We start from the raw sequence: 14581 nt of genomic DNA on the forward strand, positions 1-14581 counted from the left end.
TAACTCACAAAGGTACATGAATCCCAGTGTTCACAGAAGCAGTATTTACAACAGCCAAGATATGGAAGCAATCTAAGTGTCCATCAATTGATGAATGGATGAAGAAGAAGTGGTGTGTATATATACCATGAAATATTACTCAGCCATAAAAAAGTAAATTTTGCCATTTGCAACAATATGAATGGACTTAGAAGATATTATGCTTAGTGAAATAAGCCAGACAGAGAAAGACAAATACTGTGTGTTATCACTTATATGTGGACTAAACAATAAATAAATATAACAAAACAGAAACAGACTCACAGATATGAGGAATAAACTAGTGGTTACTGGTGGGGAAAGGGAAAATAGAAGGGGCATGATAGGGAATTTAGGGGTACAGCTACTATGTATAAAATAAACTAGAAGGATATATTGTGCAGCACAATATATCCCATATTTTATAGTAACTTCAAATGGAGTATAATCTATAAAAATTTTGTTTTTTTTTTGTTTTTTTTTTCTATTTTATTTATTTATTTTTTTTTATTTTTAAAAAGAATTTTATTAAAAAAGCACAAATGCAAAGAAATGAACAGAGGAAAATTTATGCGTCGAACCTGGACTGGTCACTTATGATAATATACATGCTACAATTCCATTCTCTCCAATCATTCCACCTTCACCCTCTCCCATAGAGTCCCAAAGACTGTTCTAAATGCCTATGTCTCTTTTGCAGTCTCTTATACAGGGTTCAGGTTACCATTTTTCTAAATTCCATATATATGCGTTAATATATGGTATTGATGTTCTTCTTTCTGGCTTACTTCACTCTGTATAATTGGCTCCAATTTCATCCACCTCATTAAAACTGATTCAAATGCATTCTTTTTGATGGCTGAGAAATACTCCATTGTGTATATGTACCAAAGCTTTCTTATCCATTCATCTGCAGATGGACATCTAGGTTGCTTCCATGTCCTGGCTATTATAAACAGTGCTGCAATGAACATTGGAGTACATGTGTCTCTTTCAATTCTGGTTTCCTCGGTGTGTATGCCCAGGAGTGCGATCGCTGGATCATATGGCAGTTCTATTTCCAGTTTTCTGAGGAATCTCCACACTGTTCTCCATAGTGGCTGTACTAGTTTGCATTCCCACCAACAGTGTAAGAGGGTTCCCTTCTCTCCACACCCTCTCCAGCACTTATTGCATGTAGACTTTTGGATAGCAGCCATTCTGACTGGTGTGAAATGGTATCTCATTGTGGTTTTGACTTGCATTTCTCTGATGATGAGGGATGTTGAGCATTTTTTCATGTGTTTATTAGCCATCTTTATGTCTTCTTTGGAGAAATGTCTGTTTAGTTCTTTGGCCCATTTTTTGATTGGGTCACTTAGTTTTCTGGAATTAAGCTGCAGGAGCTGCTTGTATAATTTGGAGATTAATCCTTTATCCGTTGCTTCATTTGCTATTATTGTCTCCCATTCTGAAGGTTGTCTTCTCACCTTGCTTAGAGTTTCCTTTGCTGTGCAGAAGCTTTTGATTTTAATTTTGAATCACTGTATTGTACATCTGAAACTAATATAGTGAGTCAACTATACTTCAAAAATATATACAAGATTATAGAGTTGTAGGAGATATAATAAAATGGGCCAAAAATAAGTTATTGTTGAAGAAGAGTGATAGGTACATGGAGGTTTATTACCCTATTCTTTCTTCTTTTAAAGAGATTTTAAATTTACCACCATAAAACGTTGAAAGGATAAACAACCAAGTAGAAATATGAGCAAGGGATTCAAAACTACAATAATTGGAAAAATAAATACTAATTACCACTAAATACATCTGAAATATTTGATGTCACCAAAAATTAGGCAAACTAAAAATGAACAGTGGTGACTTATGGTACAGGTTATATCTTGGCACATAATGAGAAAGTTGATACATCAGCTCTACAGTTGTGTTAGGTACCTAGACTTCTATCTTTCCACTCGGTGATCCTTACCTTGCTTTGGGGCCACAGAATGATTGCTCCAGTTTTGACCATTTTGTTCATTTTTCAGGAAGGAGGAAGGGGAAAAGTCCAGAACCAAAAGATTTATGTCAGCTGAGTCCATCTAAAGTTTTTTAGAGTATCCCTTAAACCCTAAATCAACAAAAAGAACTCAGTAACAAGGCCTGTTCATATACAGACGAAGCTGGAAAATGTCATTTGTTTTGTGTTTAAATTAGGCACTTTGAAGAACCCAACAAAATCAAGGTTCTGTTACCAAGAAAAAAGGGGTGAATATACATTGGATATACAACCAAAAAACTTCACCCTATAATTTCAGATTAGTCATTACTATTGTTACTTTATGCTTGGTTATATTTATATATATTTTATCACTTTTTTTTTTCTTTATTCATCATGGCCTCTTACATCCCTCTGCTTCCTTCTGGACTTAGTCTCTTCTGATGTACTTTCTTCATTTATTGGCTCTCTTATCAATGATTGCCAATATTAAATCCTCTTAAGTGTTTTTTTCCCCCCGAAAATATTTTTATTTTACTCTTATTCTTAAAGAATCACTTAGTTGGGCATAAAACTCTAGGTTAATAGTCATTTTCCTCAGCTCTTTGAAAATATTATTTTCTTATTGTTTGTGGATAAAGCCTCAAATGATGTTCGAGTGTCCTTCTTTTCATAAGGAAGTCTTGACTCTTCCCTAAATTTGCAGTTCTCACAAATTTTAGGTTTTAAAACGTCTTTGTTTGCATGTGTATTAGTTGTCTGTGTTATGTTTTTATAGACTTATTTTGTAGATGGGTATAAGTTGCCACATGAAAGAGACTTCTAGGTTGACATTGCTGTTTTGAGCAGGTAATTTGTAAGAGTTGATAAAAAAATGTTTACATTGCTATGTCGTCATATAGGGCATTGGCCAATCCACAGGTGTCTCTTACACAGTGACTGCATCCCAAAAAGTTAGCCAAGGAAAAGGAAGACAGATACTATCAGAGCTGTCTCCCTGTGCCACATCAGCTATCAGGTGTAGAAACCAAGGTAATTTAATTTTGCCTTCCACAAATACAAAAAATGGTGAAAGAATGCAGTTCACAAATACCTCAATGAATAGTATCCTAGATTGATTTCTTGAGTGTGCTACCAAATTATCTTTCCTCTAACACATGAGACAGATGTTTCAGGCCATTCTGTTAGGTTATTTGCAAGCATGTAGGAGAGTCTATCATTGCAAATGAGGACAACTTTGATATTTAATCCTCTTGTAGAACATGGTAACCTGTCCCAAGAAGCAAGTACTGTTTGCAAATGGAAGCCTTAAGTCACCAACCTCTTGGCTTGCCAGATAAACTCTGGGGGAGGCAATGACTTGATGTGGGTGTAAAGGGACATGTACTATTGCTTGATCAAAACTATGCTTCTGTGGTTGATTCCCCACATCTTTCAAAGATCTTTGCAAGAAACCACATTCAGAAACATCATTTGGACATGGTTGAATGCCTCATGTCTTGGTTAATGAGTAACCTTCTTTTAAGCTGGTATATTTCTGCTCTCACAAGGCTTTCTATTTTGGTTCTCTTCAGTCTCTCTCAAATTTCAGGGAAAAATTCTGAGTTTCAAAATGCATATAAGCAAGAAGAAGCTCATTTTACTATTTGGAATAATCTTTTTGGAACAGAGTAAATCTGCAACTCTCTCTCTCCCCAAAGGTAAGTTCTAGGAAGTCTGTCACTATCTTTTAAGAAATAACCTTTTTGGCAGTAGGTTTCACAGCTTCTGGAGAAGGCAGTGGCACCCCACTCCAGTACTCTTGCCTGGAAAATCCCATGGACGGAGGAGCCTGGTGGGCTGCTGTCTTTGGGGTCACACAGAGTTGGACATGACTGAAGCGACTTAGCAGCAGGATCACAGTTTCACTCCATATTCCTTTGGGAGAACAGGAGAAGCAAATATATTCTGGAGATCTAATTAGATTTCATGTAATTAATTTGGACTTCTCTTCTGCAATCATATTAAACCGAATAGAAAATTTATGGAATACAACTTGGATAAGTTGCACTGATCTGGAAAAAACTGGAATTATTCATTTATTTGAACACATTCCACAATCCCATCTCCTTTAATGGAACAAATTCGAGAAATCAGCATAAATTTGGAAGTATTTGTAATCTTTTAAAAAATTATATTGCTTTTTACTGTAGTTTGGTCTTCCCTGGTGGCTCAGTTGGTACAGAATCCACCTTCAGTGCAGGAGACCTGGGTTCAATCCCTGGGTTGGGAAGATCCCTTGGAGAAGGGAAAAACTACCCACTCCAGTATTCTGGCCTGGAGAATTCCACAGAGTGGAATCGGACACGACTAAAGCAACTTTCACTTACTGTAGTTTACTGTATACAGTATACTGCTAGAAATAGTAGATGTGAAGCCTGCTTACTGAGGTATATTTTGTATATAAATGATGGTTTTTTCTTCAAGTAACATAAGCTGAGAACAGTTATATTAACAGTTAACAGTTATGTTAACAGTTATATTAACAGTTCTTGGCAATATTCTTCATAGTCAGATTTGTACATCAAGAATCATCTATTTTCTATCTTTCCTTCAGTGAGTTCAGGAAATACTAAATTTTGTGTATACAAAGGTATTTATGATTCAGTTAACTGAAACAGCTAGAAAACAAGCTCTGGATTCAGAATCAAAAGACAGTGTTACATCTGTGCTTTGTCATTAATTAACTGTGCATCTCTTTGATTCTTCATTTTCCCATCTGTAATGTGGGGTAATAGTGCTTGATTTATAGGCAGAGAATGGAAATTAAATGAGAAGCTATTTGAAAAAGTTTTGTATATTTTAACATATTGATCTAAATAGCTATGCTTTCATGGATATTTTCTCAAGAAAAGTCATTTGTCCATCCTTCCAGCTTCTTTCAGCTTTTCTTTTTTTTTTTTGGTAATTAATTTATTTTTTATTGGAGGCAAATTATTTTACAATATTATATTGGTTGGTTTTGCCATACATTGACATGAATTCACCCCGGGTTTACATAAGTTCCCCCTCCTGAACCCCCCTCCCACCTCCCTCCTCCCTTTATCCTCCCTCTGGGTCATCCCCGCATGCCAGCCCCGAGCATCCTTCCAGCTTTTCTAAGTGTCTACTGTATGCTGCTGCTTCTGCTGCTAAGTCGCTTCAGTTGTGTCCGACTCTGTGAGACCCTTTAGACGGCAGCCCACCAGGCTCCGCCGTCCCTGGGATTCTCCAGACAAGAACACTGGAGTGGGTTGCCATTGCCTTCTCCACTACTGTATGAAAATGAAAAAAATCTGTTTTATTCATCGCTGTATTTCCAAGATTTAAGCACATTCCTACTGTATGCTAGGAATGTGCTTAAATCTTGGAAATACAGCGATGAATAAAACAGATTTTTTTCATTTTCATTGTAAATGAGGGATACAGGCAAAGGATTTTCTATCCCACGATTTCATGGTGAAAACTTTAGAAAGGGAGAGGAAAGGGTTTTACACAGGAGAGACACTTAACACAGTTTGAGGAAATCAAGGAAGACGTCTCAATTGAAGTGATCTCCAAGCTGAAGAATAGGGATTAGAGGATTCAACAAGGTAAAGAAGGGGGCAATTATGAGGCAGGGCATTCTAGGCCTTCCTAGGGAACTTGTAGAAAAGAATGACCTGCAGTAGGAACAGAAGATGGATCTTCCCTGATTACCAAGCAGAATGATAAGTACATGGAGGTTCATTTATACTGTTCTCTCTACTTTGGGAGAGATTTTTTAAGTTTTTCATCACAAAAAGGTAAAAGCATAAACAACCAAGTAGAAATATGAGCAAAGGATGCAAAACTTCAATACATGGAAAAATAAACACTTGTTACAAGTAAATAAATTTGAAAATTTTGATGTCACCGATAACTGGACAAACTAAAAATTTAACAATGCATTTTAAGCATCTTAATCTAGCCCATCTCTTAGCTGAGGAGTCCAAAATAAAGTAAAAAAAAAAAAAAAGCAGAACAAACACTGAGAGTAACTAAGTAAATGCAGCTTTTTCAAGGATAAAGTATTTTTCCATAAAAAGGAAAGGGTTCTTTTTCCCATTACCTAGCAACCCTTCTACCCTAACACCATTCTGGTATGTGAATTAGGATAGTGTCTCCTTTCTAGTCCACTATCATTAAACAATCTGTACTTTCCACTCTTAGAATTCAATCTAATATTTGACTGTGCCAGGCACTACTGACCATGACCAGAGACTTCATCTCCTGGGTCAAGCAGAGGAAAAGATGCTAACGCAAGTACAATCAAAGGCAGGCTACAGGGGCTTCTCTGGTGGCTCAGTGGTAAAGAATCTGCCTGCCAATACAGGAGACATGGATTTGATCCCTGATCCAGGAAGACCCCTCATGCCACGGAGCAACTAAGCCCATGCTCCACAACTACTGAGCTTCTGCTCTAGAGTCTGGAAGACACAACTACTAAGCCCATGTGCCCCAACTACTGAAGCCTGCATGCCTAGAGCCCGTGCTTCACAACAAGAGAAGCAATGAGAAGTCTGTGCTCTGCATCCAGAGATACAGTGCCCCGGCTTGTTGCAACTAGAGAAAGCCCACAGAGCAACAAAGACCCAGCACAGCCAAAGAAATACATAAATAAATAAAATTACTTTTTTTAAAAGTTTAAGGCAAATTATAGTATCACCCATTCAACCAATTAATTGAGCAATGTCTGGGCATCAGTCTAGTGGGTTTGAAAGAATAACCACAATGGAATATAATAAATGACACGGAAGCACAGAGCGCTCTGAGGAGCCTCTAAGGGGCCAGACGGCTTAGAATCAAAAGGGGACTGTATTCGTGCTAACCCAGTGGAGATCTACCTCTGAGGCCCTAAATCTTCATATCAGAAAAGTAGATCTTCACGATATGCAGGTTCTATGTAAAAAAGCTGAACAATTGCTTATACCGCAAATCACAGTAAATCCCACAATTAATTTAAAGCCACTTTGTACTATTTCTACATGCTCTATGTCTTACAGTATTTCTTGCTCAGAAGAGTTTCCTGTATACCTCAGAACTCCGAACTATCTAATCTCTAAATTTTTGTTTTTTCCCTCCCCAGTTCCTACTTGTGGGCAGAGTCCAGTGAAGTCACAGCCTTTGAATTATCTGAACATTTTCAGTCGCATCGTTGGGGGAAGGCAAGTGGCAAAAGGTTCCTACCCTTGGCAGGTGAGTCTCAGGAAACCTTCTCTGGTGGGATTATGAGCTGCCTCAAGATTGGATCTCTCAGAATCCCATGCTACTCATCAGTATGCTCCATTTTGCTTAGTTCATCACCAGAGATCTCATGAGTGTGTACAAGGATCCAGGAGCCTCCTGATGTTTATTAGTTGACTTCTAGAAAAGATGTGTTCAGAATAGTTACAAGCACTATTGGCTCACTCCAAAATTTAGAAATGTCATCCCAAACTTTCAGTCCCTAAGACAAAAATCTCACTTCAAATTTATAATTTAAAAAATAACTTTCTGATTCAACAAATATATTTAAAATATACCTATCTTGTTATAGTTAAAGGTGATGAGGGAAGTCAAAGGTGTCATATCCATGGGCCTACTTTATGTTTGGGATGTAAGGTTCATATCTATACCATAGGGCCCTTCAGGGAACAGTCAAGAGTTTACAGTATATAGTTAGTCTCCTTAGTATACAGTTAGTGTTCTAAGAATTCTGTGTCAATGTGATTTCCTGGTCCTTCTGTGCCTATAGAAATGAGTTTGTGCTTCTGCCCCTAGACTATGGTTTTCTCATTTATCGTCTTTGAAAGTCTCCCAGTTTTATTTAACCTGGGACCCATCTTGTCTCTTCATTTTGTAAGTAGAGGGATAGTTTTTCATTTTCACTTCTCTTGGGTCAGTCATATTAACTTTTAGATCAGTGGATATTTAGCAACGATTGGTTGGTTGAATTTTTGTTCAGTGGGTTGATGGAATGGCTGAATCATTGTTATTTGATTAACTGATGAATTAATTATTTGATTGAAGAGTTGGTTTATCAGTTTCTTACTTGGTCAATTAGTTGGCCAGTCAATTCAGAAGTTCACATTTAAGTCAGAGTCAGGGATGATTCACTGACTGGTTTACTTGTGCTTTTTTCTATTCTTAGCTTTTCTCTGTATTATTTTTTTAATTGCTCATAGAAAAATTTTTGATCAAAAAGGAGACAATTCTAAAAAATTGCTTTTTTCTAATTCTAACAATGGAAGTAAAAGTATTTATTGTACCCTCTAAGTCATGTTGGAGTCAAGCCAAGTATCATGAGCAGGATAAGACATGATAGAAAATATATGTAGAGATAGATTTAAAAATAAGATTGAAGAAGTTGTAAAGGTTAAATACTTAAAGACTGTTAAGAAAGCAGTAAATCTAAACTATTTCTCTAGGATGCCTAGAAGAATTGGAACAGACTTTGGAAGACTCCCTTAGCCCTCACCTTGTCTTTATCTCAAACTTTTTCATCTGGTCTGTGCTGTATCTAATGTTTCTTTTATCTCTCTCTCTCTTCATTCACAGATATCATTCATATTGTTAGAGTAACAGACTGGCTGAGCATTATCATATAAATAAATACCCACAATTTTTGCTACCAACTTGTTAAAGCCTCAAGTTAACTACCTCTCTTGTGGACCAGGGGTGGGAATATTCTGAGCCCAGCTTTGCTCTTCTTTCTGAACTATAGTGTGATTGGTCTACCACTTCACAGTTCATGATTCAAGATATCTCTTTTTCAAAATATGCTCAGTCTCCAGGTTTGGGGGATCCCAGGGCATTAACTTGCTCCCATTTAAGGTCTTTGCAACTCAGGTGTCTCTGAAACGAAGGCAGAAGCATGTCTGTGGTGGGACCATCATCTCCCCACAGTGGGTGATCACGGCTGCTCACTGTGTTGCAAACAGGTAAGGAAAGGCCAGCCAACTGATAAAGGTCAGATTACCTTTGTTCTTCCTGGGAATCAGCAGCAATAACTCTATTAAAATATGGGATGGTGCAATGTATGCTTTAGGGGAAGACATGCTGGTTGCAGGGCTCAAAGACATTGTCAAGGGCGCTAAACTTGATAGAAAACATGCATTCCTTATAGGAGTGAATACTTTGATATTTAAATGATTGGATTAAGAAAGAATAATATACAAGTGAGAAAAAAAAAGCATCACAATGATAGATTTGTGAAAGTTCTCCCCTAGTTTTCTTAAATTCCGATGAAAAAACCATCCAGCTCATTATGCATTGTAATAAATGAATAAAAGGAAACAAAAGAAGGCCAATAAAACATGAAGAAGGCTTCTGTGTCTTCCTTCCTATAGATCCTGGCTCTCTGAACTTTAACAATTTCCATCTTTTACCCATTTTCTTGTGGACTCCAAATGTTCTGTTGTTGCCAGTGTTCTTGATACACGTAAAGCAGCAGTCAAGATCATGTCCCCCTATTTTGCCTCTTTCATTTCATGTCTGCAAACATCTCCTGGATATTTCCTTAAGGCTGTACACTAATAGCTACCAAAGATACAAAGATGACTCAGACGTGAATCCTGCCCTCCGAGAGTTGAGTTTAAAGAAGAGTCAACTGATCATTTCACTGCAGTGTGGCATGTGGTTAGGCTAGAGAGATGCTTTGCATTGGGTTTGGTAGCTAATATAGCCAAGAGCCAGGGAAGTATACCAAGAGAAAATGATGCCTTTTCCAATGTTGTATTAAATCATCTCTTCTGGATCCCCAGAGATCCCCTTCTAGATCCCTAAGGTCTTAATCCACCTCAATGCATGCTATCAAGTTCCTTTCAGATAACTTTGCAGCAGATAGAAGTAATATAGGTCTTCAGTCTTTCCCATGTCATGTTAGATCTCTAAAACACAAACAAGAAGGAAGTAGGGGAAGATCCCCTCTTCCCATTACTGTAATCAGTCCCAAAGCTCTGAGTGTGCATACTGTCTGTGGTATCAGAGTTATGATGCTATTATGTCTTTCATGGTATGCATTATGTATTAGATCTCTGACATTAAAGCAGCCTACTTGATGAGAATCACCAAATACTCCCAAAGGATATCAGTGACACTCTGTATGTGAGACAGCAAAAGAGACACAGATGTATAGAACAGTCTTTTGGACTCTGTGGGAGAGGGCAAGAGGGGGACGATTTGGGAGAATGGCACTGAAACATGTATATTATCATATGTGAAATGGATTGCCAGTCCAGGTTTGATGCATGATACAGGATGCTCGGGGCTGGTGTACTGGGATGACCCAGAGGGATGGAATGGGGAGGGAGGTGGGAGGATGGTTCAAGATGGGAACACATGTACACCTGGGGCAGATTCATGTCAATGTATGGCAAAACCAATACAATATTGTAAAGCAATTAGCCTCCAATTAAAATAAATAAATTTATATTTAAAAAAAGAGAAAGAGACCAAATCAACCATCTGGGGTAGCTTTAGATCTCTGAATTACAGTGTATACACAAACACTTGGACACTTAACAAATAACATTGCAAAGTATTCAGTTTATCTTATTATTAGCTCCACATGAGGCCACTTTCACTAGTCCCCCACTCACACTGGGAGCCTCTACATTTGGAATCATTCTTACTTTTTCTGTTCAGTAGCTGCACATGTGCATTCTCCATCCATCTCATTTTGAAGAGGTCAGTTTGTCAACCTTTACAACTGTACTCAGCTTCAATGAAATCCATCCCTTTTACTCTTTCCTCCTCATAGAAATACTATATCAACTTTCAACGTTACTGCTGGTGAATATGACTTGAGATATGTGGAGCCAGGAGAGCAAACCCTCACCATTGAAACCATCATCATACACCCACAGTTCTCTGCCAAGAAACCAATGGATTATGATATCGCTCTTTTGAAGATGGCTGGAGCTTTCCATTTTGGTAAATACTGGAAGTTTGCTCTGCATTGTCCATCCCATGTTCTCCAGAACTTCTGCTCCATAGCACAGCTCCTAAAGTATAAACTATGTAGCATGTGCCCAAGATTTCTGGATCATGGACTTTGAGACAGAAAATTGAGGTGGGGTTCCCCTACCTGAAACTCATTTTGCTTGTGACTTTAGAGATACTTAAGTGGAGTCAGGAAAGGGTCTTTCTTTGCTTGACAAGAGATCCCTGGAGGTGCCAGAGACATCACAAGGTCTTTGGGGATCCACCTAGATGCCCGTTGGTGAGTGGCTTGTGGTGTCTCTCCTCCATGAATGAAACGAGCCCTGCCTTGCTCTTTTTCTTCAGATCAGTTTGTGGGGCCCATGTGTCTTCCAGAGCCAGGGGAACAATTTGAGCCTGGATTTATTTGTACAACTGCAGGCTGGGGCCGCTTGAATGAAAGTAAGAACTTCCATGCTCTACTCTTAATCTGATATCAGAACTTGCTGGTAGATAATCAGAAAATAGAATTTTTAACCTATTTGTAAAAGACCATGTGTAAACATTTTTAAAAATAGAGAATGCCACATTGTACTTAAAAATTCAAATCTTTCCAAAAGACACAAGCCTGAATAGGGCATCTTCAATGCAGGGAGGTGAAAGAACACCTTGCTGGGGTTCTCATGTCTGTGTTTTCTAGATGGCATTGCTCCGCAAGTCTTGCAGGAAGTGAACCTGCCCATTTTGACCCAGGATGAGTGTATTACAGCTCTGTTGACCCTAGAGAAACCCATCAGTGGGCGGACCTTTCTCTGCACAGGCTTTCCAGATGGAGGAAGAGATGCATGTCAGGTAGGTGGGAGTGGTCAGGCTGACAGGTCCCAGACAGAGCTTCCCTCAGCTTTGTCATCAGATGAGAGGCTGAAATAAGAAGACTATAGGAAAGATTAGACTCTGAAAAGAAGGATCAGGAGTGAGAAGGGAGGTCAAATCAAAATAAAGGGAGAGTTTCCTTCACTGTTCACCTGAAATTATCACAGCATGTTTAATCAGCGACCGGGGTTTGATCCCTGGGTTGGGAAGATTCCCTGGAGAAGGGAAAGACTACCCACTGCAGTACTCTGGCCTGGAGAATTCCATGGACTGTATAGTTCATGGGGTCCAAAGAGTCGGACACGACTGACTTTTACTTTCATACCTCAATCCAAGATAAAAAGTTCAAAAAAAAAAAGAAAAAACCTCAGGTTCCAGAAAGATTATAAATCTGTTTAAACTATCAAAATTATTCATAATTATTAGTGACATCATAACGATATTTCCAGTGTGTATTATCAAATACCTAGTTTCTAAACTTTTTGATGACTGTCAGTGGTATCTCTTGGTTATTTATTACCAATAAATAACTGATTTGAAAAGACAAAAAAAATTAAAGGGACAGTTTAAACAACCTGTTTTTAGCAAGGACTGTGATTTCAGAGGAGGTCTTGTGCTCTTTCCAAAAGACCAAACATTGAAGATGATGCTGACAATGAACTCAGAGTTCTCCAGCCTGAAGGACAGGTGGCTCCTTCCTACTTAGAGATTTCCGGTTTGTGTATAATGGGAGCTTTTCTTTCTCTCTGTCCCTCCTGCTGACCAAGAACTAAGGTCAATATGACTACTGGACAAAACTTCTCTGAGTCTGTAGGATGAGACAGGAGAAGGAAACAGTCTGATGTCTGATGAAAGCCCCAGATGGGGAAGAAGGAGGTGGATTTGGTGGACTCCAGTGGTATTTCAGGAGCAAATGTAAATTGTACTTGCCTGTTCTCTCAGGTCCTTGAGTCCAAAGTATTAGAAGCGAAGAAATTCATTGATCGATTCATTGATCCTTGTCTAGCATCTTTGTGGGGCACAGACATGGACAACGATGGTAACAGATCTTTTCTCCCTACAGGGAGACTCAGGAGGTTCCCTCATGTGCCGGAATAAGAAAGGGACTTGGACTATGGCTGGTGTGACTTCCTGGGGTTTGGGCTGTGGTCGAGGCTGGAAAAACAATCTGCAGAAAGATGATCAAGGATCCCCTGGGATCTTCACAGATCTTACTAAAGTGCTTTCTTGGATCCACAAACACATCCAAATTGGTAATCAAGCCAAAACATAAGGTCAAGAAGCTAGGGAGAAAGAGGACATCAGCAGAGTCTAGGCAAGTCAAGACCATTGAGCAGAGAGACTCTGCTTTCATTCTTAGTGTCTCACATAAGGATTGGGGTATTTACTGGGTCTAAAAGAAGGACAGACTATGATTTGTACAGCATACAACTATTCAGTGAAACATGAACACATCCATCCTAGACTTTGTCAAATTTGCATTTACTTGAAACTGTCAGCTGGTGATGTTTCCACCACTTACCTCTCACTCACTGTGCTAGCGAGATTCAGCAAACCATAGCATGGGTCAGTGGTTATCAACCAGGGGGAATTTTGCCCCTTCAGGTGACAGTGACTGGAGACTTTTTCAGTTGTCACACAGGAGAGAGAGGAACCACTGGCATCTGGGCTGGGTAGGGGGCCATGGATGCTGCTAAGCATCCTACAATGCACAGGACAGCACCCCCACTCCCACCCAGCAAAGAAGGATTCAGCCCCAAATGTTAGTAATGCTGTGGTTGAGAAGGCCTGACAGAGAGCCAGGTATTGTAAATCTGAAAAGGCCAAGGTCTATATACAGCCTTCTACTAGACTGACCAATGAGTTAATTGAAACTTCATTTTGTTGCCTCCAAATCCAACTAAACTGGTGGCTTCCAACCTCAATAGGACTTCTATTTCTTCCCAAAGGGGTTAATTCAAACTAGTTCAGGAAAAACTTGTGATTGTGTTCAAGTATATGGAACACTAGCAGGTATTTGAGTCCTCAGTTCAAGTTGTAGCTATCTCAGCAACTCTTTTGTGGTTATGGGTACATTATTTCCATCTCCAGCCTCTTTTCATGAAAAATTAGAAGGGTAGCCCAGATGACCTCTTCTTGCTTTGTGTAATCCCCAAGCCAATGAACCCACTTAATAAAGAGAGTGAATCATTTTCTTAAAACACAAAGGCCCCTCTGCTGCTTTGTCAATTTATCCCTTCTGTTCTTTCCACAGATTTTATTTTCATTAGTTGCAAACTGACTTAAAAACCTCTACACTTTTGGGAGTGCTAACTTCTTGAAATATTGTTCAAGATACCACAAACCTTGAATCTCATCTTTCTTTTTCTTTCCCAGGGAAGCAGAGAAAGAGCTCCAGAGGTGGGTATTTTTCATCGCCTGCTCTTCTGGGAGCATGAATTAATCTCTACTATTTCTGAATATCGGTTCCCTTTACAATCAAAAGTCTTCCTCTGCAGGAGTTCTCCATACTCACTATATATAGAAACATCGCTTGGAGTACTTGGTCATTCATCCCCAGCCAGTGAGGGCACACCCTCACCAGCAGGAGCCCCACATTCCCTCCCAGTTCACTTCTTGGCAATCCAGAGCTCCAACTCAATTCAACAAACAGTTGTCAGATTCTCAATTTGGATCTCAGACGTGAGGGAGGAGGTGAAGTGGATAGTGGTCAGGTTTCTGAGCTCAGCTTGTTTAAAAAGCACAGGGAACCCACCCCAGGGTTACATTGCA

The 14581-nt window shown here is 39.0% G+C and overlaps 1 protein-coding gene across 1 annotated transcript in view; it reads left to right on the top strand.

The window, feature by feature from the left end:
• Positions 1-3608: 3608 nt before the first annotated feature.
• OVCH2 (ovochymase 2) overlaps positions 3609-14581 on the top strand; it is a 33491-nt gene continuing 22518 nt past the window's right edge. The window contains exons 1-8 of the mRNA XM_088843378.1: positions 3609-3696; positions 7122-7231; positions 8864-8955; positions 10776-10948; positions 11303-11398; positions 11637-11788; positions 12873-13062; positions 14186-14209. Coding sequence (XP_088699504.1) covers positions 3609-3696; positions 7122-7231; positions 8864-8955; positions 10776-10948; positions 11303-11398; positions 11637-11788; positions 12873-13062; positions 14186-14209 — 925 coding nt within the window. The remainder of the gene's footprint in view (positions 3697-7121; positions 7232-8863; positions 8956-10775; positions 10949-11302; positions 11399-11636; positions 11789-12872; positions 13063-14185; positions 14210-14581) is intronic.

This window comes from Moschus berezovskii, chromosome 14 (assembly GCF_049115385.1).
Source record: "Moschus berezovskii isolate FMDL1 chromosome 14, NW_MosBer_1.0, whole genome shotgun sequence".
Classification (NCBI taxonomy): domain Eukaryota; kingdom Metazoa; phylum Chordata; class Mammalia; order Artiodactyla; family Moschidae; genus Moschus; species Moschus berezovskii.